The following is a 24,842-nucleotide window of genomic DNA, read 5'->3' as shown; positions in this document are numbered from 1 at the left end:
TTGTGGACACCCCTACTAATGAATGCATTCAGCTACTTCGAGTTGCTCTCACTGCTGACACAAACGCAGCTGGTCTAGCATGTGTAGCGAAGTCTAATGCCAGGTGTGGGCTAGTGGGATATAAAGACCCCCAGCAATGAGCTGTGGAGCAGTGGGTTCTCTGGAATGATGGTGGAGGAGCTCCATCCAGTATTTTTGAAATGAGTTGGGGAGTTGGGGATGAAGAGGTGGGGTGGTGATCATCCATCCAACATCCTGACCTCACTAATGCTCTTGTCGCTGAACGCAATCAATTAAATCCTCACAGCAATGCTCCTCCTCCAAAATCTAGTAGTAAGCCTTTTTCTCTGGACAGTAGAGACAGTTACTCCAACAGAAGCAGGATCAGCTCTTTTTAACCCTTGATTTCAGAAGAAACAGTGAATGAGCAGGCGTCCCAATACTTTTGTCGATATAGTGTAGGAAAGAATGGTTGCACAGCTTAAAAGGTTTCCACATCCAGGCAGTTCCTTGGCTGTGGTCAAAAGGGTGTGTTAAATAGGTGGATGCTATGGTGTTGCCTAATGGTTGGTCTGTGGATGCTGTGGTGTTGCTAAGTGGTTGCTATGGTGAGAAAATGGAAGAAGAACAGATATATAACAATATATAAGTAAATTAAGCTTGATGCTTAATGAATAAATATTTTAGAAATATCTAATTCAGACTTTACTGAACCAACAAGATCTTAATTAACCTCTAAATTCTGTCCCCTAAAACACAGATTAGCCGTGTAAAGTGTTAAGCTGGCGTCTGTTTGTGTACTCGGGGCTGTAAAATGTAGCACTGCTGTTCGTTTTATGATATATATCGCATATAATAAAAGAAAAGCTGTCATCAAATGTGCGGGAAGAGGATGAGAATGAGTCCTGTTGTCATTTCTGCTGCAGTTTTCCTTTTATGAAATAAACCCACGCTGTCCCAGCCAGGCCTCCTTTGTGCCGCTGCCTAAAGCAATAAGAAATGATCCCGGTTACAGCGAAATGTCATTCAAAGGCGTTTTATAACTCTCCCTTAACAGCGTACAGTTTCAGCAAACAAAGCAGCCAAAGAGGTGTTTGATTGATAGGGGCTTTAATGCGATGGGTTTTTTTGCGCCAGCTCAGCGTGATGCTATTATTCCCCCTCCTGCCGATTCCCCTTCAGCTCCACCAACAGAAGAGCCCGTACTGCAGCCTCTGATTTATATGCAATGTGCGTTTTCATATAAAAGCTGCGCAAATATGTATTAGCGCATGACCGAGGGCAGAGAAGCTGGAGGTCATGAGTTCTGAACTAAACTGAGGATATCTATATAAAACAGGAGGGCTGTCAAACCATTACTAACAACAATTCATGCTTTATTTGCTGGAATTTACCCACAAAGAAAGATGCGTTCCACCTAAAAGCAGTGTATTGTGTTTCGAGTGGCCGTATATATCACAAATACAGAATCAGAGGGTCACCTCCTCCCCCAATGACAGTATAGATCATAAATATTAATCCTACATATAGTCAGAGGTTCAGTTTCTCCCCAGTAACTGTATAGTTTATATATACTAATCATATATACAGTCAGTGGGTCAGCTCCAACCCCAATAAATATATAATATATAACAAATACAGAATCAGTGGGTCAACTCCTCCCCCAATGACTGTATAGATCATATATATTAGTCATATATACAGTCAGTGGGTCAGCTCCAACCCCAATAAATATATAATATATAACAAATACAGAATCAGTGGGTCAACTCCTCCCCCAATAACTGTATAGATCGTATATATTAGTCATACATACAGTCAGTGGGTCAGCTCCAACCCCAATAAATATATAATATAATAGATCATATATATTAATCCTGTATACAGTCAGAGGTTCAGCTTTTCCTCAATGACTGCATAGATCATACATATTAATCATATATACAGTCAGAGGTTCAGCTTCTCCTCAATGACTGTATAGATCATATATACTAATCATATATACAGTCAGAGGTTCAGCTCCTCCCCAGTAACTGTATAGATTATATATATTAACTATATATACAGTCAGCTGTTTAGCTTCTCCCACAATGACTGTATAGATCATATATACTAATCATATATACAGTCAGCAGTTCAGCACCTCCCCAATGACTGTATAGATCATACATATTAATCATATATACAGTCAGAGGTTCAGCTCCTCCCCAGTAACTGTATAGATTATATATATTAATCATATATACAGTCAGCTGTTTAGCTTCTCCCACAATGACTGTATAGATCATATATACTAATCATATATACAGTCAGAGGTTCAGCTCCTCCCCAGTAACTGTATAGATTATATATATTAACTATATATACAGTCAGCTGTTTAGCTTCTCCCACAATGACTGTATAGATCATATATACTAATCATATATACAGTCAGCAGTTCAGCACCTCCCCAATGACTGTATAGATCATACATATTAATCATATATACAGTCAGAGGTTCAGCTCCTCCCCAGTAACTGTATAGATTATATATATTAATCATATATACAGTCAGCTGTTTAGCTTCTCCCACAATGACTGTATAGATCATATATACTAATCATCTAGGCTTATTGACTCACAACTTACAGGTCTTAAAGGATCTGCTGTAACATCTGAAGATGCCCAGATACCACAGCAGGACACCTTCAGAGATCTTGTGGAGTCCATGCCATGACAGGTCAGAGCTATTTTGGGGGCATGAGGTGGACCTACACCATATAGACAGGTGGTTTTAATGTTTCAGCTAAGGGGAACCAGAGCCACACTCTGCTCCTTCTTCTGTCTGTTTGCTGCTGGTCAGTTTATCCACAGGTCTCTGAATGAGGGCCGGCCAGAGTAGTCTGCTGAAGGCATCAGAGAGACGGGACCTTAACCTATCTAATGGACAGTATACAGTCCATACAGTATACTGTGTGAACGAGGCAGACACCTACAACCTTACAGTTAACTGTTATGTTTGAGGTCAGTTTGACACATTTTAAAGTTTAAAAACACAGAAAAATATTTAAAATAATTCCTGGAGTATGAAACCTTTTATTCTGGGCTTAATTAGTACAAAAAAATAGAAAAGGATTCGTTGATGCATGTTTATTATATACATATACAGTTTGGGTCAATTTGATCGGATAGAGAAAATAAAGGCTACAAAAGCTGCAAATATGTAATTAAGAACAACACTGATTTGTTTTCCTGTACTTTCAGGCTGTAATCATTTTCTTTTACATATATATATATATTTAATTTTCACTTATTTACTAATTATTTACTAATAATTTAGTGTGATTTCAAATTAGCTGGTCAACTTGCCCCTGTGATAAAATAAAAAAATTAAAAATAATTGTATTTAATAATTTTATTTATTTACATTTTCATAAAAAAAAATTTTTATTATTTATAACTATGGGGAAAAAATAATAAAAACAAATACACATAGATAAAATAATTGTGTAGATGTAAACATGTTTTGCCAACGTACAGAAAATAAACTTTTATAAATGGAAAATAAGTGAATTGTTATAAGTACATTTTGATCTGTAAGGAGTAAAATGTTGATTACATTAAATATTGATTAAAATGAAATGAATTAAGCTGAATTAATGAATTAAACTGAATATTAATTTAATGGTAGTTTAATGTAATAATGCACCAGGTTCATTTCTACGTTTTTTCTTCTTATTGAAGGTAACAGGAGTGTAAACCTGGCATGTTGGATGAAACAAACGAAGGCTGGTTGGCATCTCATTCGGTCAGGCCTTGCTGGTCAGGAGGGTTATATATCAAAGAGAAATGGCCTTCATTATCCTGATCCTTCCAGGCATCAAAGACCTTTACACAATGACTCCTCAATTACACAGCAATTACACACACTCACACGTTCACACACACACCTGGCTTTCAGCAGGGTCAGACGATCAGCAGGTTGATTGGGACATGAAAGAGGATTTGTCTTTAGACACCTGCTGAATTAACCCTATCAGCTCGCAGCTGATATTAGCTAACCTGGAGCCTCGCTTCCCCTTGCTGGGTTCAGCTCTACTACTCTCCTCTCTTCTGTGTATAACACCATGTATAACACTGTTCATAACTGTATATAACATTGTATAAGATGCTGCGTATAACTGTATATTACACTGTGTATAACTGTGTACAACAATATATATATAGCTCCCTGTATAACACTGTATAACTCAATGCATAACACTGTACATAACTCTATGTATACAATTGTGTACAACTGTGTTTAACTGTGTACAACTCCACATATAACTCAACTCAGTATATAACATTGTGTATAACTGTGTATAACAGTGTATAGCTGTATAACACTGTACATAATTGTGTATGACTCAATGTATAACACAGTGTATAGCTGTATAACAATGTAAGCAAATCTGTATGTAACTCAGTATATAGGTCTGTGTATAGCTCAGTGTATGACTCAATGTATAACACAGTGTATAGCTGTAAAACACTATAAGCAAGTCTGTATATAACTCAGTATATAATCTGTGTATAGCTCAGTGTATGACTCAGTGTATAACACAGTGTATAGCTGTATAACAATGTAAGCAAGTCTGTATGTAACTCAGTATATAGGTCTGTGTATAGCTCAGTGTATGACTCAATGTATAACACAGTGTATAGCTGTAAAACACTATAAGCAAGTCTGTATATAACTCAGTATATAATCTGTGTATAGCTCAGTGTATGACTCAGTGTATAACACAGTGTATAGCTGTATAACAATGTAAGCAAGTCTGTATGTAACTCAGTATATAATCTGTGTATAGCTCAGTGTATGAATCAGTGTATAACTCAGTGTATACCTGTATAACTCTGTAAACAAGTCTGTATATAACTCATTATATAACTAAGTGTATAACAGCAGTCCATGAGCAGCTGCATGCTCTGATCGGAGCGGCTGGAATGAAGATGTGATATCTTGGGAAGCATATGTCTGTTTACAGAGGCATGAACAATCGTGCTTATCTGGGATACAAGCGTTACTGCCAGCGTACACACCAACACACACTCACACACAATCACACATGCACACACACACACACACATATACACACACACACACACACACACACACACCGTGAATCATGATTTCCTCTGGGTCTGAGCAGGGTGGAGCTCTACTGTGAAAGGAACTGCAGTGAAAAGCTCCAGCATCGCTCTCAAAATCTGTCTGAGCTGCTCTCCTTCAATATTAGCCTCTAATTATTTATTTGTGTATTCATTATTATTTATTTATTTATTGTATTTATTTACTCACTTATTTATTAAATGTTGAGACCCATTTTCTTACAGTTAGTATGATCTTTGTTTGTTTTGTTGTTTCTTTACTTACTTATTATTTATTATTTATTGTCTACTCCATTATGTTTTTATGTTGCTGATATTAATATAATCTAATATAATGGCAAAATACTACTAGTAATAAATGATAATAATAATAATAATAATAATAATAATAATACTGAATAATTTATAGTGAATACTAAATACCTCATAGTAGATACTGACCAATTCATAGGGAATACTGAATAACTCAGATTAGGTCAGAGAGATTAAGTGTGTGTGTGTGTGTGTGTGTGTACTCCCTGACACACTCTTTCTCTCCCGGACGCATTACTTCTAGTGCTGCCCATTCCTCCGAGGTCAGTGTCTGAAATAGCAGGACTCACTTTTTGGGCCTGTAGTCCGGAATGTTCCTGTCCAGTGAGATGCGGTCACTCAGCTGGGCATTGTATCCGTATTCCTCGTATTTCCCTTCGGCTTCCCGGCTGTCCTCCCCTAGCGTGGCAGCTGCTCCTCCCTGACCCAGCCCACCCGGACCCTCCACCAAACCCATGGGCTTAGCCAAACCTGAAACACAGAGAAGGACAGAATTCACGGCTGTAGTACCGTCAGTCTGAAGCTGCGCAATGTTGAAGTAACTTAATCAGTTTTTAAATGTTTCATAATACGTGTCCAAATATTTGTGGACACCCCTTCTAATGAATGCATTCAGCTACTTTAAGTTGCACCCATTACTGACACAGATGTGTCAGATTCAAAGAATAAAATAGGACTCTCTGGAGCAGATCAACATTATGACCCTATTGGCTCCATGCTGTCTAATAATGCCAGGCGTGGGCTAGAGGGGTATAAAGCCCCCCAGCATTGAGGAGCTGTGGAGCAGTGGAAGAGCTGTGTTCTCTGGAATGATGGTGGTGGAGCTCCATCCAGTACTTTTGGGGATGAGTTGAGGATGATGAGGTGGGGTGGTGATCATCCATCCAACATCCTGACCTTACTAACACTCTTGTTACTAAATGCAATCAAATCCTCAGCAATGCAAAAAAATGAAAGTGTCCCAATACTTTTGTCCATTCAGTGTATTCTATTTAGAACCTTCAGCATGCAGAAAACGTGGAGACAGCAATCCTTTTTGATGTAAAGGCAATGAACAGAACCAAAACCTCAAAGGATTCTGTGAAGCTCCACCCCCAAGTGCTACAATATTAATATTAATTAAGGGGGTGTCAGTAAGACTGTAAATATTAAAACTTATATTAAATCAGGATCCTAATGATCCTGAGGATGTGTCATGTGATCAATAACCATCATTAATCATCCTCACTGCCTGATCAGGACTGTGTGGGGGTTCACACAGGCTTCATGGTTGATTGACAGCGGTGTAGCCATGGTAACATTACCACCCGCATGGCAGAACTTCAGTACCCTCATCTATCAGACACCTAATATAAAGTAAGAATGGAATGTTACCTAGCAACACCCTGGCAACCTCTAAGCCACTTAATACCAACCTCCTAGCAACCATGTAGCATCTGTGAACCAATCATTTAGCAACGCCACAGTAACCACCTGGGATACCCTAAACAGCCACTAAGTGACAGCACAGCACCCACCTAGTCTTGTAGCCATGTAACAACACCCTAGCAACCAGCACACAACTCCAGCAGGAACCACCTAGCAGCACCGTAGCATCCACCTGAAACCACATAGCAAAATATTTCACCCTAGAGACCTAAAGTCCAAACAACACTCAAACTTGAACACAGCCGCCACCATCCGAGTACCCGTCCCACCCAGGACCAAGCAATGGTGAAGGACCTGAATACCGTCAAAGACCCTTTCAATTTTATTCCTGTTTTTAAAGCAGCTGTCGTCCAATTTCACAACTCCAGATCTGGATCTCCTAGACCTTCTTTCTTTTATAGATCACAGGAGACTGATAAGAACAGAGCATCCTCTTTCATTCTGACATTTCAAATAGCAAAGTGGTCACGTACATGTGGACTTATTAAAGATTGGAGGTAAAGACGTGATTAATCACTTCACAAAGCCAAAAAAGGAGAAATGAAGGACTGGAGTCTCACACAATCCATCATCATCATCGTTCCTCTGATCTAAAAAAAAAAAAATCCAAAGTGCAACGCTATTATTTCATCTGCATTAATCCCAGCGTATATCACAATACCTACATTTAGAGCTTTATTAATAAATATTCACCCTAATGAGAGACTGTAGCTCCGCCTCCTCAGTGTATATCACAATACCTACATTTAGAGCGTTATTAATATTCACCCTAATGAGAGACTGTAGCTCCGCCTCCTCAGTGTATATCACAATACCTACATTTAGAGCGTTATTAATATTCACCCTAATGAGAGACTGTAGCTCCGCCTCCTCAGTGTATATCACAATACCTACATTTAGAGCGTTATTAATATTCACCCTAATGAGAGACTGTAGCTCCACCTCCTCAGTGTATATCACAATACCTACATTTAGAGCGTTATTAATATTCACCCTAATGAGAGACTGTAGCTCCGCCTCCTCAGTGTATATCACAATACCTACATTTAGAGCGTTATTAATATTCACCCTAATGAGAGACTGTAGCTCCTCCTCCTCAGCGTATATCACAATACCTACATTTAGAACGTTATTAATATTCACCCTAATGAGAGACTGTAGCTCCGCCTCCTCAGTGTATATCACAATACCTACATTTAGAACGTTATTAATATTCACCCTAATGAGAGACTGTAGCTCCTCCTCCTCAGTGTATATCACAATACCTACATTTAGAGCGTTATTAATATTCACCCTAATGAGAGACTGTAGCTCCGCCTCCTCAGTGTATATCACAATACCTACATTTAGAGCCTTATTAATAAATATTCACCCTAATGAGAGACTGTAGCTCCACCTCCTCCTATACACTGATATAGCTCCTATATCAGTGTATATAATATTGACCCTGAACTGGACTGGACTGAACTGGACTGGACTGGACTGTGCTGCACTTGTTTAGGGAATCCGAGGCCAGATGGCATGTGACTGAGAGTGTGTGGTGTAGAGGCCGTCAGATTCGACACCAGCTGCATCCTCAGCATTTGGAGTCTGAGATCTTAAGCCCTGTTCGAGACACACAGCCGACGAGCTCCAGAAACACTGTCAGGACTTAGTCTGGCTCTGCATGCTGAAACTTTCATGCGGCTCGGCTTGTGGAACACAGAGCCTCCTGCTGCTCAGCCGCAGCCACTTCGTGAAGTTTCATTAAACAGCCAATCAAAGAGCCCCAATGACCACATCACACAAGACTTCAGCACTTCGGCTCACTGCTTTCAGCGACACGTTATGGACAACGGACGGACTCGTGGACTCGACTTTCTTCAGTTTGCAGTCTGTTAAACCCAGCAAATACATCAGTAATGTGTGTACCCGGTGCTGACAGCAGATGGACAGCAGATGGCGTTTTAACAGGGGTGATGGAGGGAGGAATTTCGGAATTTGAGGACAGGCCACAAGAGACCTGGACAGTGTCAAAGACTGACCGATGATCAAACCGGTAATGGATGATGCATGATCTCCTCATAATCCAAAACATACAATAAATCACCATCATATCAGAACATTATGACCACACCTGGTTTGGCATGAACTTGGCCCAGGACACTACTACCACCAGCTACTGAGTAATACACCTTACTGTGTGATAAGCCTTTATGCAGTATTATGCATTATTATTTTTGGTCATTGTGGCTCCTGGGCTCCCCCTACAGGTGAGAGGAATAATTCACTTTTACTCCACTGCAGTAAATACAAATCATGCAGTAGAGTAAAAGTGAATTTACCCCTTATGGACAGACAGCTGTACACATGCATTTCTGGACGCTCTGCTTGATCTGAAGGTGGAGCAGCATGTGGGCTGAGGTGGTGGAGTAATACTACAGGATTTTACACTAATATGACTCTATGGGTTCTGCAGCGTTACACAGCAGCAGTTCTGGAGAGAGGTTCTCCTCCTGCAGCTCCACCACCAAACCTCCATAGTGCAGTAGCAGCAGCAGCAGCACTCCGGCCCGGAGTGGGAATGACGGAGACGCCCTTCTCCCTGTTCCAGACAGTGGAGCGTCAGCATGATCCTGAAGCTGCTGGTTTAAGGTGGAAATTGAGGCTTTATGCTGCTTTAAGTATAAATGTCTATAATAAGTTTGTAATTCGTTTGTAAGTGGAGTCACTTTTTTCTGCTGAGTCATTCGAGTCCATAAAACCTGGATACGACGACCCACCATTTTTTTGGCCTCCTGGGTAAATAATTTGCTGCTGTTGTTTAAGCTCCCCTGCTTTAATACTATCCTGCGGTCTGCTCTTTTTTTCAGCCATCAAAGCAGATCATCACCAAAACACACTCCAACACACACACACATACACACGTAAGCAAACAAAAAAGATGAGTCAGCAGCTCCGAGCCGGGTGTGTAACAAACAGAAACGACTCCCTGGGGCGTTCTCAAAGCGCAATTTCTCTCCGCGGTAAGTTTATTAGCCGCCGCTAAAATAAGCCCAGGTTGCTCAGTCGGCACAATCTGGATCCTCTGGAACTACTGTACACACACACACACACACACACACACTCGTACACACATGACTGTGAACACACTAGAGGCTTGAATGAAAATTGTATTTCTGCACATTTTCCAGCTCATGGATCCACATGAGTTTTAGATCAGCAGATTCCAGGAGAGGACGGTTCAGTAAAGCCATCAGCGGTTCCTCCAGTAGCCTCACTGAGCTCCACCATATAACCATATACCTATACTGACCCCAAACTGACCCCAGGACACACACACCTGCTTTAATTCCCATATTTACTGACTGAGACACCATTACAGCTCAGCATTTACTGTTTTAGCCTGCCCTGTCACTGCCCAATAGAGTTCCCTGCTCCATGTAGCCCATGCAGATCACCTGCCGACCTCAGGGCAGCAAACCTCTACTGGGGTGCCAAGAAATGCATAAATACATATATTTAATACATGCATCACACATGTCCCCCAACATTCTTGACAATTCTTAAATTACATAAGTAAAAAACTAAAAAGCAAGGTCAACAGGCCCAGCATTGGACCTCACTGATGCTCTCACAGATGTGCAAATGCACACATACAGCTTGTCTAGTCCCTGTAGAGAAGAAGTACTGCCAATAGAATAGGACTCTCTGGAGCAGATCAACATCATGACCCTATTGGCACCATGCTGCCTAATGCCAGGCGTGGGCTAGGGGGGTATAAAGCCCCCCAGCACTGAGGAGCTGTGGAGCAGTGGAAGAGCTGTGTTCTCTGGAATGATGGTGGTGGAGCTCCATCCAGTACTTTTGGAAAGGAATCCTCTCAGCAATGCTCCTTCATCATGTAGTAGAAAGCCTTCTTCTTCTCTGGACAGTAGAGACAGTTACTCCAACAAAAGCAGGATCAGCTTAATGCTCTTAATGATTTCAGAAGAAACATGATCAAGCAGGCGTCCCAATACTTTTGTCCATATAGTGTAACTCTGTAAAGTATGAGTACTGCAATTTGAGATGTATAGTAGTAGACATGTATTTTGTGCTGAGCATGTGCTAGTGTATACACTGACCCCTCTCCCCCCACCCCCCCCCCCAGTATTGGACATGACTATCCAGACTGCATCTCGTTGCTTTAATAGGCTGCTCCAGCATCTGTCCTTGAGAAGGGCCTTCTGAACGTCCTGCTGGGAGTGACTTCATCCTCAGGGCTCTACAGTTCTCTACAGATCTGTTGATCAAATCTAATCAAATCTAATTCCAGAAGCATCTGAAACTCAACCAGCCTCATATACAGCATGTTTACTAAAGCATTTTTAATAATGAATTAATTCATCTTTAATTTGTTCCCGATCTGATGGAGATACGGGGCTATGCTTCTGTGCACACTTCATCTGAACCGCTCCTTTACTCTACTAACAGTCTTTTACGCTGTACTGAGTGTCCCTGATGTGTCTAGTCATCACTCAATGTACAGTTTGCAAGTGCAGACCACACCCTGAGGTCAGGGAGCAGACCCAAGCTCAGCGAGGAAAGCCCATAAGTACAGCTGGGTTTGAACCTGCAACCCTAACGATGAAGGCCCAACACCTTACCACTGCACCACCAGCAAGCACAGGCAATCAGTGGAGCTGCACCCCTCAAAACAATGAAATTAAAAAGGCGGGAAAACCAAACAAAAGAGACGCCAAGATGGCGTAGCTCAGACGGAGGACAGTTAGCCCTAAAACAACCGAAGAAATACAAATAAATGCATCTCTCTCTCTCTCTCTCTCTGTCCATCTATCTCTCCCTCTCTCTGTCTCGCTCTCTCTGTCTCTCTCGCTCTCTCTGTCTCTCTCGCTCTCTCTCTTTCTCTCTCTCTCTCTCTCTCCCTCTCTCTCTCTCTCTCTCTCCCTCTCTCTCTCTCTCTTTGGAGAGGAAACTAACTGAAGCAGCTCATTAAACAATCAAACCAAAGATCAAAGGTTTCTTTGAGCTGTTTGATTGTCAAGCTGTGATCTCTCCAGCTTCTTTCTTTTACAACCCTGTTATCATCTTTTCCTTTGAACTTTTCTTGTTTTTCCTTTTAAACTCCTTTCTTTTTTCTTCTCCTCTCGTTCTCTTAGCTCTGTGAACCGTACCGGTCACCCCTCTACACAGGTGGGACAGGGAAGTGCCGTTTGTCCCAGCCTTAAATGGTGTGACCACCAGGTGTGTCTGATTGGCACTGATTGCCCCTAGGATCTCTGGGGATTGGAGTTCCCTTGGGTAACGATGCCTCGCTGCCATCGCCCTCTGCTTGTAGGCGACGGCAGACACTGACCCCATACAGTGTCAGAATTACATGATGAATGGACCAATAGAAATGCTCCAAAAATGAATGAAAATGAATAGAATATTTCGACACTGACGTCCATTTTTGAGGTACAAAATGTTTGACTGACGGTGATAAAACACATTTATAAAGAGCCGAGGTGCTAAACGTTATGCTATATCGTTGCCAGGTGGTTGCAACTGTATTGCCAGATGCTTACCACGGGGTTGCTAAGGGGTTATTGGATGGATGCAATGGTGTTGCTAGGTTGTTTCTGTGGTGTAGCCAGGTGCTTGTTATGGTATCGCAGGTGGCTGCTAAGGTGTTGTTAAGTGATTGGTAGAATAATGCTATAGTGTTGCTAGGTGGTTGCTGTGGAATTTCAGGCAGGTACCATGGGGTTGCTAAGTGGTTGGTAGATGGAGGCTATGGTGTCATTAGGCGGATGCTAGGTGGTTCCTGAAGTGCAGCTAGGTCCCTGCTAGGGTATTCCTGATGGCTGCTAGGGTTTTGTTAAGTGATTGGTAGAAGGATATAACGATGTTGCTAGGTGGTTGCTGTTGTATTGCAAGATGGTTAACACAGTGTTGCTAAATGGTTATGCTATAGTATTTCTACTTGGTTGCTATGGTGTAGCTAGGTGGTTCCTTTAATGTAGCTAGGTTTGCTTTGCTATGGTCTCCCAGATGGCTGCTCTGGTCTTGTTAAGTGATTGGTAGAAGGATATTATCGTGTTGCTAGGTGGTTGCTATTGCATTGCCAGATGGTTACTATGGTGTTGCTAAGTGGTTTATACATGGATGCTACATGCTAACAAGAATCTCTCCAGATTAGTAAAGCAGTAGAACCGTGCAGGTGATGAGTCATGGTGATTAACATCACAGCCTGTGATGATCTACACACATACACACATCTACACACAAACCATCTCAGCTTAAAGCGTCCTGTATTTGGACACCTGCCCATTCAGTGTTTCAGCTGAAATCAAGGGTATTAAGAGAGCTGATCCTGCTTTTGTTGGAGTAACTATCTCTACTGTCCAGAGAAGAAGACTTTCTACTAGATTATGGAGGAGGAGCAATGCTGATGTTGATCTGCTCCAGAGAGTCCTATTCTATTGGCAGTACTTCTTCTCTACAGGGACTAGACAAGCTGTGTGTGTGCATTTGCACATTTGTATCAGCAATGGATGCAGCTTAAAGTAGCTTTGCGTTCATTAGAGGGGATGTCCACAAACTTTTGGTACATATACTGTATACAGCAATCAGCCATAACATTAGTACCACGGAGAGGTGATGTGAAAAGCATCTACAGTGGCTTCAGTGATGTTCTAGACAACTGGGCCAGAACATCTCTAATTCAGGGAGGCCTTGTGGGGTGTATATACCATGGCATTCCTGGCACGTGCATTACACCCCAATGTCTACTGTGCTGAAATTGAGGGAGGCCTCATGTTCTACATCCAGCCAGAGTGCAGATCTGCTTCAGCAGTGCCTGATTTTCCTGTTTTATGGAGCAGATGTTTGACTTATTCAGCACCCGGCCATCTGCTATACGTTCCAGTGCACTTTGTCTATATTTCACCTCCAGCAGCAGGTCTCGCTGTGTCTCCATCAGCACTGCTCTAAATTATGCAGTGACACACTTTTATGGGTTCCCACCTAAAGAGGTACCCCGTTTTCCCAAAGATTTAGAACCTTTATTAATATATGCATGTCAGAAGTGACGCTGTTCCGGCATTAATATTCATGCAGTCAGACACAGGGCCGGGTTTTAGCGGAGGAAACGAGTCCCTGAGGAGGTTTTAAACTTGTCTGGATCCATAAAGCACTGATGGAAATCATTCTGTACCGAGGTGACTTACAGGTGGAGCTCACGTGGGACAACAGCTCCTCCTGAAGAATCTGGAATGATGGAAAACTCCAGATGCTGAAGACCAAATAGAAATGCTCATTTCCTGATGCATGCGTGGTTGCTGTGGTCTGCTAGATGGTTGCTAAAATGTCGGCAAGTAGATGGTAGATTGATTCCACAGTGTTGCAAAGTGGTTGCTATGTTGTTTCTAGGTGGTTGCTATGGTATGCCAGATGGTTGCCATGTAATTGCTAAGTGCCTGGTAGCTGGACACTAAAGTGGTTGCTGTGGTGTTGCTAAGTGGTTGATAAAGGGATGCTGTGTTGTTGCTAGGTGGTTGCCACAGTGTTGTTAGGTGGTTGCTATGGCACGCCAGACGGCTAATATGGTGTTGGACGTGGATGGTAGATGGTAGGTGGTTGCTGTGGTGTCACTTGTCACTTGTTTAGGATGTTCCAGATGGTTACTTTGGTGTTGCTAGGTGGTTGCTAGGTTGCGACCCCTGGAAGGCATCGCTGGTTTGAATGGCTGCTGTTTTTGTGGTTCTAGCTTTTTTCAAGTTCCTTTTTTCAGGTTCCTCACTGGTCAGTTTCCTGGACACTGGGTTCTAAGTGACACTTTTATCGTCACGTATAGAACCTAATTTTGGAGAAATGTCGGTTTTAAGGTTCTTTAAGGAACCAGAAATGGTTGTTCTATGGTATCGCATTAAAATGGCGAGGAGTGAAGCTGTAACTGTTTCTCTGAGTATTCACTCTAGAACCGGACGAGGAAAAAGACTCGGGGATAAAATCCGGTCGAGAGATTTCCATCAAATCACTCCCTTTAAAAAAAGAGGATGGACGAGTATCGGAGATGACAAGCGGCCGGACTTTCCACTGACAGTAAACACACACACAGCCGGGAGCACTGAGAGGAAAATTGCGGATAAGGCTGGAGAGGAACGTCAGCTCTGGAGAAATCAACGACTGACCAAAGTCATTCTTCTACTCCACCGTGAAGAGCTGCTGTTCCTCAGACGCTCCCTCTCCCTCTCTCTCTCTGACCGATTTGGCTCCAAAGCCGGGCCGGCCGCTACTCCTCTGCTCACTCCAGATTACACTCTAAAGATCCATTTCATTAAGAACTGCTCAGTAAAATCACTCCATAATACATGTGACTGCAGTGTGATGACCACTGAACTGTTTAATAAAGACTGTAAAAGCTGTGAGTTTAACTAACGGCTCTGTCTTCAGGTCTTCCTGCTGTGACTTTCACCACTAAGTCACCAGCAGCCGAATTTATCTCCCCAATTTGGACCGGCAATTACCCGTACGAAATGCCCGCCCCCTTCACACGCGATGCCCCAGCCACCAGTGAGGCCGTACAAGCACACGCCCCCTCCACGCCAAAGCAACGTCGCCAGGAGGGAAGCGCTGCATACCCGTCAGCTACGGCCGGTGCTGCAACGCGGGGGGAGAGTGCCATCTACCCACCCTGGAGAGAGCAAGACCAATTGTGCTCCCCCTGGCCTCGGCTGCCGATGGCTAGCAGCATGACCGGGATTCAAACCAGCGACCCTCTGATCACGGTGACAGCACCGTAGCCCGCTGGAGCAGTTTCAGAATAGAACTTTAAAAATGGCAGTTTTGCGAGTATTTCCAAAAGCTTTTCACCTTCTTTGTCTATAAAATTAGGTTTTTAGGTAGTTCTTTGTCGACTCCAGCAGTCACCAACTGAACCACCAAAAGTTTCACTACACCAATTATTATTATTAAAACTAATAACCAATACGTATTCAGATTTTTGTAATAAAAAATAAATAAAATCATTGCATTTGGAATTGATACATATTGCATATTGATCCTTTAAAACATGTAAAAAAATGTAATTTCATTTAAATCTATTAATTAACAAATAATCTCCTGTAATTCAAGTAAAATTATTTGTTTCACGTGATTAAAATGATTGAACACTAGAAAGCCCAGAATCCCACAACTACTAGAACAGCCAGAGCGGTCATCTTGACCATTTGAAAAAAAAATGCATTTCTCATGTTAAAATAGGTCATAAAATGTCAGAAAGACAATAATACATTAAGTTAAGATCAATAAAAAGATAAGTTAAGATAAGTTTTGTATCTTTATTGATAAATATATTGATGAAATGATGGGTGCAGTACTGGTGTAACAAAATACCTTTGCAATATATGAATATATTTTACATGCAAATTAGTTTTTCTGTGAAATAAAAACAACAAAACTAAAACTCTCTGGTTTTGACCTTCTGCCTGGTACTGAGACTCACCTGTGTTGTACCTGCCTGCCCATTTCCTGACCTCTGTCTGAATGACATTAAATCCTACTGAGCTTCATCATAACATCTATATGCATTAAAAACATTAAATTTGGTTTAAATTTGTATTTATATATTAATATTATTGAGTTTTATTTCATTATTAGTAATCCTATAAGAATATATCTGTAAACTTATCATATAACATTTAATGTTTAATATTTCTTCATATTTCTTGTTATTGTTGTTGATAAATATCCTCCATATCTGTCCAACTGGATCAGCCTACCTTTAGAATCTGGAACATCTGGAGCAGCTGGTGTAGATTTGTCTGGGATTTGTCAGAATCTTTCTCAGTGTTGGAGCTGTCAGATGAAGAGCTGACATGAAGCCAGGAGGCATCGCTGTCTGGATCTGAGCTTCTTCACTCACTGTCAGAGTTAGCAGCCTGGTCAGGGCTCGGCAGCATCACCACAACTTCCATCCATAAAAAGCTTTTTATTAGTAGTAGTAGAAGTATTATGTTTATTATTATTATTATTATTATTATTATTATTAATAATAATAATAATAATAATAATAATAAATATATTATTAGTAATAGTATCATTTATTAGTAGTAGTGGTGGTAGCATTATTATTGTTTTTATTTGTATTAATATTAGTAGTAGCATTATTATTGCTGTTATTATTATTTTTTTACTAATATTATTAGCAGCAGTAGTAGTAGTAGTAGTAGTGGTAGCATTATTATTATTATTGTTGCTACTGTTTTATTATTATTATTATTATTATTATTAGCAGTAGTAGTAGTGGTAGCATTATTATTATTATTGTTGCTCCTGTTTTATTATTATTATTATTATTATTATTATTATTAGCAGTAGTAGCAGTAGTGGTAGTGGTGGTAGCATTATTGTTCATATTTTTATTAATATTGGTAGTAGCATTATCAATATTATTATTATTATTATTATTATTATTATTGCTTTTTATTAATATTATTAGTAGCAGTTGTTGAATCATTATTATTGTTACCATTAGTAGTAGTGGTAGTATAGTATTATTATTATTATTATTATTTGTTACTATTATTATTATGTAATATAATCATAATAATATTATTATTATGATTAACTGCCAAACCGCTGTGATTTGCTCCTTTCTCACCACAGTAATTCATACCTTCACAGCCCTATAGAACAAGCACTTAACTACAGCACAGCAGCCACTCAGAATAGCTTAGCAACTGCCTAGCAACCCCATAGCAATCACCTGGATACCTTAGTAGCTACTTAGCAAACCTATGGAAACACCTGGGATATCACAGAGACCACCTAGCAACAGCATAGCAACCACTTACAATAGCATGGAAACTTTTGGCAACCCCAAAAAATGCCATAGCAAACAATTTTGCACAATAAGCATTTGGAACAGCTTAGTCACCCCATAGCAACCACCTTGGCTACCACAGAAACCCCGTAACCCCCTCGGATACACTTAGAATAGCATAACAAATGACACAGGGGAAAAACGTATTCATTAATTCATTAAAATGATTCTTTTAAACAATGGTCAAAAATAATTACCACTTCATCCATCAAGTTAATAATGATCTGATAATTAATCATCAATTATCATCATTAAATATCGGTATCTGCGCCTCTAAAATAAACACACACACACAGCAGGCCAGGACATGAGGACGCTGTGTGATAGGAGGGGAAGTCTCTGCCCATGCTGCGAGAGGAAAGAGCCTTCGGGGGAAATGTGTGGTGGCACTTGCGCAGAATAAAAGCCCTCTCAATCAGGACGAGACATTAGGGGGCATTTTTTTGAAGCCGTGCCTTTTGGCTCTCCTCCAAATGCAAGAAGGATAATTCATACTGACAGAGTGAACCCCCCCCATCCTCCGCACCCCCCGCATCCCCCCACACCCCCCCTCCTTCATACACAAACTGTGTCAGTCGTGCAGAATAACAATAAGATCAGATGGAGCCGATGCAGAAGCCTCCTGTAGCTTTTAGTACACAGACATTTGGCCGAGAGACAGAGAGTGTGAATGGAGAGAGAGAGAGAGAGAGAGAGAGAGAGAGAGAGAGAGAGAGAGCAGTGACCTACCTGTACTGTATATCATATACCTTACCCTTATACAGCAGCTACACACAAGGGAGGTTTCTAATAAAGTGGCCATGTAAGGATCTATAAAGGGTAGGTGTTTCTAATAAAGTGGCCAATGAGGAAGCACAAAGGATAGGTGTTTCTAATAAAGTGGTCAGTAAGGAAGTATAAGGTAGGTGTTTCTAATAAAGTGGCCATTAGGTGTTTCTAATAAAATGGCCAATAAGGAAGTATAAGGTAGGCGTTTCTAATAAAGTGGCCAGTAGGTGTTTCTTATCAAATGGCCAGTAAGGAAGCATAAGGTAGGTGTTTCTAATAGAGTGGCCAGTAAGAAATCACATGGTAGGTGTTTCTAATAAAGTGGCCAGTAAGAAAACAGATGGTACGTGTTTCTAATAAAGTGGCCAGTAAGGAACAACAAAGGTAGGTGGTTTTAATAAAGTGAGCAATGAGGACGCACACAAATAGGTGTTTCTAATAAAGTGGCCAGTGAGGAAGCAGAAAGGGTAGGCGTTTCTAATAAAGTGGCCAGTGAGGAAGCAGAAAGGGTAGGCGTTTCTAATAAAGTGGCCAGTGAGGAAGCAGAAAGGGTATGTGCTTCTAATAAAGTGGCCAGTAAGAAAGCACACAGTAGGTGTTTCTAATAATGCGGCGAGAGAGAAAGCACAAGGCAGGCGTTTATAATAAAGTGGCCAGTGAGTGGTCAGCATTCTCACAGTAGACGGACTGTGATTGGTTAATGGGCTCAGCTGCATGAACAAGACTCCAGCTCCAGCATACAGTAAGAGAAGGTACTAGATAGCATCATTAAAACATGACAAACCCCTGACGGCAAGGTCTTTCAGGAAAACAGCACATAAATAAATGAAGGCACGCTCAATATCACAGCATTCAAGGCCCTCATATAAAGTGGCAGTGTATCGAATGGTTCAGGGGTTGAGTGTTTTTCATCAATAACGCCAGGCGTGCCGGCGCAGTCTGATTAAAAGCTACACAGACAGGGCGTGTCCTGACACTGTACTCTCTCTCTCTCTGCGGCCTTATGAGGAACACCACGTGGAACCATGTTCCTGCACTAGCTAATAAAATAATAATCTTCTATAAATGATGACTACTGACTCCATGCTGCCTAATAATGCCAGGCGTGGGCTAGAGGGGTTAATAATAAAGCCCCCCAGCATTGAGGAGCTGTGGAGCAGTGGAAGAGCTGTGTTATCTGGAATGATGGTGGAGGAGCTCCATCCAGTACTTTTGGGATGAGTTGGGGATGATGAGGTGGGGTGGTGAACATCATCACCCAACATCCTGACCTCACTAACTGATTCGCCTGGGTCTATAACATCAGCTGAGGTCAGGGTATATAGGTGGGGGGTCTCTCATTGTTTACTTTCCGGGTCTCAGTCACAGTAACAGTGCATGAAACTACCCACACCATGTTTGGAAGCTATACTTCAGCCTGGCTAGCTCTCTAGCACTGTGAGGTCTTGATCTGCTTCAAAAGTGCGCTCGACAAAGGTGTGACGGGGTAGTGCGTCTGGCTGGGTGTATATACACCGTGCCACACAGGTGGGTCTGGTCGGCGTTGATTATCGCTGGGGATTCTGGGGCTTGGAGTTCTTTGCTCCAGCTCCACCTGCTTTCCTACTGTGCTGGCCAGGCCCCCTCACAGTAACAGTGCGTGAAACTACCTCCACCATGTTTGGAAGCTATACCTTAGCCTGGCTAGCTCTCTAGCACTGCGAGTTGCTGATCTTGATCTGCTTCAAAAGTGCGCTCTAGTACGCCACCAAGAGGAGATTTAGAGAACACAGGAGTGAGGAGTGATTCATCATGATCACTCACCGTTTAGCTGGTTGTAGACCACGTCCTCCAGTCGCTCCAGCCTCTGGAGGATGGACTGCCGGTCCAAGCTCGTCACTTTGCCATTCCTGCTCCGCAGCCGCTGGTCCGACACCCTGCCGAGCTGCACAAGCTCCTCGGAGCGGTCCTGGATCCGACAGTACACGGAAAACAGTATAATCCCAACAAACACCAGGATGTTGACGGTCAGCAGAGTCTTGATTTTGCGTGCCACAGCCATTAAAGCCAGGTAGAGCAGGGTCAGGCTGACGGCGTCAAAACCTGCAGGCCTTATTCCATTTAGAGGAGCTTACTTCAGCACACACACACACTTCCCTGGTGAGGGGGTGGGGGGTTCTGAACACTGTAGCCCTCCCAAAGCTGCGCTTTCAGATTTTCTGCTCCAGACGAAGTTCTTTCAGCACCATGGAGGTAATAAAGAGCTTTCGGTTTCCAGTGTTTTGGTCAAATGAGCCGTCCACTCATCACATCGGGGACATTGCTACCACATCAGCTTCTCACCGGAGCTGAATACAGACCAGTGTTTTAGGAATACTCACAAATATTTGTTTGCAAACTGCCCAAATTCTGAAGCTGCTGTGTTTTTGGGGGGGTGTGAGGTGTTTGAGAAATGACCACAGGTATGAGAGCCCTGTTTTATAAATAAAGTAAAAGATTAAATGTTGCTCTAGTTATAATAAAGCCTCAATCTCACAGCATCAAATCCTCAACATGCGGCGTGGGGTTCAGCAGCCCTGATTTTCTTGCCACTGGCTCCAGAACACACTCCAGAACTCCAGTACCTCTGAGCTTTTTCTGAGAGTTTAATCCAGGACAGATCAACACCCTGCAGCTTTATCCAGATCTTATCTCATCAGCACTGCCGGCAGCGTGGCTCGGCTGCTCCTTGTATCCTTAGGTAGATGTTCCTTCAGATGTTCCTGGGTCCTCTGGCACTGACACTCCTCACCCTCTGAAGGTTCTGAAGGCTGGTCGCTCTTCCACTGTGGAAGTAATCAAAACAGAGATACAGTACCAGTCAAAAGTTTGGACCACCAGAGTTAGGATATCATGGCTGGATGAGGGGTTTTCTAGTAGTTTTCAATCCTAGTGACGGAAGCACAGTGCGTTACCGCCGTACCACCACAGCTGTGAGAGGTGGCAGTATAAAGACTGTTTAAAAGCAATACAGATCAAAGGGTGGGAAAACACTAACAAAGCGAATACCAGGAGCGCCGTCTTTCCAACAAAGGACAATCCAAACTGTCCAAACTGTGTTTCTGACGGTTTGCAACTTAGACCCACTGTTACCGTTAGCCCCTCTACAACGGTACAACTGGGTGTATATACACCGCGCCACACAGGTGGGTCTGGTCAGCGCTGATTACCGCTGGGGATTCTGGGGCTTGGAGTTCCTTGCTCCTTGGCCAGGCCCCCTGCTGGTAGCTGATGGTACACGCTATCTGCTTACAGTAGGCCTCTCAAGTTGTAGGACCTCTCGAACCATGCAGCTACAGTATGCTCATGTAAATGAACACACACATATTTACTCACTTAGCAAAACCTATAAACAGCCTTAACCGCCTGTAAGACCCAATCAGCTCCTTTCAGGTTAACCTACAGCTTATGCCTATTTGAACCCCCCAGCCCACCCCACCGCACCCCAGACATGACATCCTGTGTCCTCTTTTGTGGCCACCCTCGCATTCAGATTCAATGTTTTTAAGATGATGATGATCAGCACACATTCCACAACCAGGTGTGTCCAAACTTTTGACTGGTAGTGTATAAATCTACACAATGTTCACCAAACACTCCATAAACTGGTGCTGAAAAGAGTGGAATCACCTGCCATGGTCACACATGCTTGAAACTGTATACTGTAGTGTGCAAATGTTAGTGCACCCCACGATGTTGATGTTCTAGATGTAAAGTGAACAAATCAGCATAATATTTGATATTTCTCAGATCAGATACATTCAGTAAAACATTAACTAGTGTGTATTAAAGTTTGACCAGGGTGACAAAACTTATGACTATATAATATCTTGAAAAATGTAGATATATATATATACCATCTATATATATATATATATTAATATATGGATAGATGGCTCTAAGAGCTGTTCCTCCAGCACCACGAGCACACACCTTCTAGACGTTCTTCACACTCCCTGGTGTTGCTCTGTTTCCACCTACGCTGCTGTCTTTTCAACACACTCCTTGATCTTTAGGTACTATCATGTGCTAGATGCTGTACTTCCAGCACCATGGACACACACCTAGGTTCTAGATACTTTTTACACTCCCTGGCGTTGAATACTGTTCTCCTCTTTCACTCTAAAATCCTTACTTTTCCACCGACCCTACAGCATTTTCAACAAATTCCTTGGTCTTTAGATTCTCTCTTGCTTCAGGAGCTATATATCCAGTACCATGGACACACACCTTGGTTCTAGATACTATTTACACTCCTTGGAGTGAGATATTGATCTCCTACTTTCCTCTAAAATCTGTCCTTTTTCACTGACCCTGCAGCCTTGGTTTTTAGGTGATCTCTAGCTCCGGAAGCTGTATATTCAGCACATCTGGTACACACCATGGTTCTAGACGTTCTTCACGCTCCCTGGTGTTGGACATCAGTTTCCTATTTTGTTTAAAAGCTCTATGTTTCTACCTACGCTGCTGTCTTTTCAACACACTCCTCGGCCGTTAGGTACTATCATGCGCTAGATGCTGTACTTCCAGCACCACGGACACACACCTTGGTTCTAGATACTTTTTACACTCCCTGGCGTTGAATGCTGTTCTCCTCTTTCACTCTAAAATCCTTACTTTTCCACCGACCCTACAGCATTTTCAACAAATTCCTTGGTCTTTAGGTGCTCTCTTTCTTCAGGAGCTATATGTCCAGTACCATGGACACACACCTTGGTTCTAGATACTATTTACACTCCTTGGAGTCTCCAAAGTCTTTTACTTTGCTCTAAAATCTGTCCTTTTTCGCTGACCCTGCAGCCCTTTAAACACACGTCTTGGTTTTTAGGTGATCTCTAGCTCCGGAAGCTGTACACTCAGCACCTCTGGCACACACCTCGGTTCTAGACGTTCTTAACACTCCCTGACGTTGGATATCGGTCTCCTTTTTTTGCTCTAAAGCTCTAACGTTTCCATACTCTGGTGTCTTTTCAACACAGTCCTTGGTCTTTAGTGGCCCTCTTGCTCCAGCACCACCCGCACACCTTCTGGATGTTCTAGACTCGGTGGTCTCTGTGTGCTTTCTTAACTCTATTGCTCCAGGAGCTGTTCCTTCAGCACCCCCAGGACATACCTTGGTTCTACACACTCTTCACACAGCCAGGCATTGGCACTGGGTTTGCATGCCCCTTTAGTACCCCTTTTAGAACTATTGCAGTTTTCTACCCTAGAGCAGTAAGGTGTCTCCTGAAGTGCCCTCAGTACCTGCAGCTGGACGCTCCTCACAGTCCAGCCTCGGCTCTAGGCGTCTTCGGGTTTGAAGGATGCTGTCCAGGACACGCTCCTCAGAGCCACTTCCAGCCCCCAAACACACTCCTGGGTGGTCGCTGCCGGACGATCTTCACTTTCAGCGCCGTAAACACACTCCTCGGCGATGCACGCGACACACACTCCTTCGCTTTCCTGCCACGGGAGCTGTCCGTTCAGCACCACGAGACATGCACACCTTGCTAGCACTCCTCGCTTTTGCACCACGCACACTCTCGCGCTCTCGTGCACCGCGAACTGCCCCCCTGAAACGCATCGACGTGCTCGCGCGCTTCGGCACACGGTGGCGTTTTCAGACGCTCCTCGCGCCCCACACCATCTTGCATCCCTTCGCAGTCCCTCGTTGTTGCTTACTGCACGCGGGCTCGCGCGTCACGCGCCTCGTTTACAGAGGAAGAAAAACACGTCGACGCATCCTCGCGACTCGGATTCAAACGCAGCCCCAGCGCAGCGCGTGCGCAATCCTCAAAGCGTCCGCCTGCGATGACGCTCATCCGCGCGCTTCGCGGAATGAAAGGCACGGAAATACAGCGTTAAACCGTTTTGCAGACAAAGCGCGAGCGAGGCGAAAAACACACGCACGCACGCACACTCTCTCTCTCTCTCTCTCTCTCACACACACACTCTCTCTCTCTCTCCACCACTAGCTCGCCCGCATGCTCTTCACGTCCCGCCCTCCTCTATCTCTCTCCATCTCTCTCTGAACGTCTCTCTCCCCCTCTCTCTCTCTCTCTCTCTCTCTCCTCGTGACGTCGTCCAGCTCATGAATATTCAGGCCTTTTCTTTTTTTTGACGCTGAGGATGAAAGGGCTGGGATATGATGGATGATGTGGACGGTTTGGGTTGGGTTAGAGCTTAAGGTGTTTATTTATGCTTAATAAACAAACAAACAAACAAACAAACAAGCTCCTGTTTTCTTATTAATTTATAATGAACAATTAATAAAAGGCTGAGACATTAGTCACATAGTGACATATATACATATGCACTATATGTCCAAATATTTGTGGACAGCCCTTGTGATGAA

The 24,842-nt window shown here is 42.7% G+C and overlaps 1 protein-coding gene across 1 annotated transcript in view; it reads right to left on the bottom strand.

Moving 5' to 3' along the window:
- galnt9 (polypeptide N-acetylgalactosaminyltransferase 9) overlaps positions 1–24,411 on the bottom strand; it is a 106,826-nt gene extending 82,415 nt beyond the window's left edge. The window contains exons 1-3 of the mRNA XM_072664896.1: positions 23,753–24,411; positions 20,294–21,294; positions 5,736–5,916 (exon numbers count right to left, since the gene is read on the bottom strand). Coding sequence (XP_072520997.1) covers positions 5,736–5,916; positions 20,294–20,531 — 419 coding nt within the window. The 5' untranslated portion in view covers positions 20,532–21,294; positions 23,753–24,411. The remainder of the gene's footprint in view (positions 1–5,735; positions 5,917–20,293; positions 21,295–23,752) is intronic.
- Between the last annotated feature and the right edge of the window lie 431 nt (positions 24,412–24,842).

This window comes from Salminus brasiliensis, chromosome 20 (assembly GCF_030463535.1).
Source record: "Salminus brasiliensis chromosome 20, fSalBra1.hap2, whole genome shotgun sequence".
Taxonomy (NCBI): Eukaryota; Metazoa; Chordata; class Actinopteri; order Characiformes; family Bryconidae; genus Salminus; species Salminus brasiliensis.
Note: the sequence above shows the minus strand (reverse complement) of the source record. Positions and strands in the feature narration are given on the sequence as shown.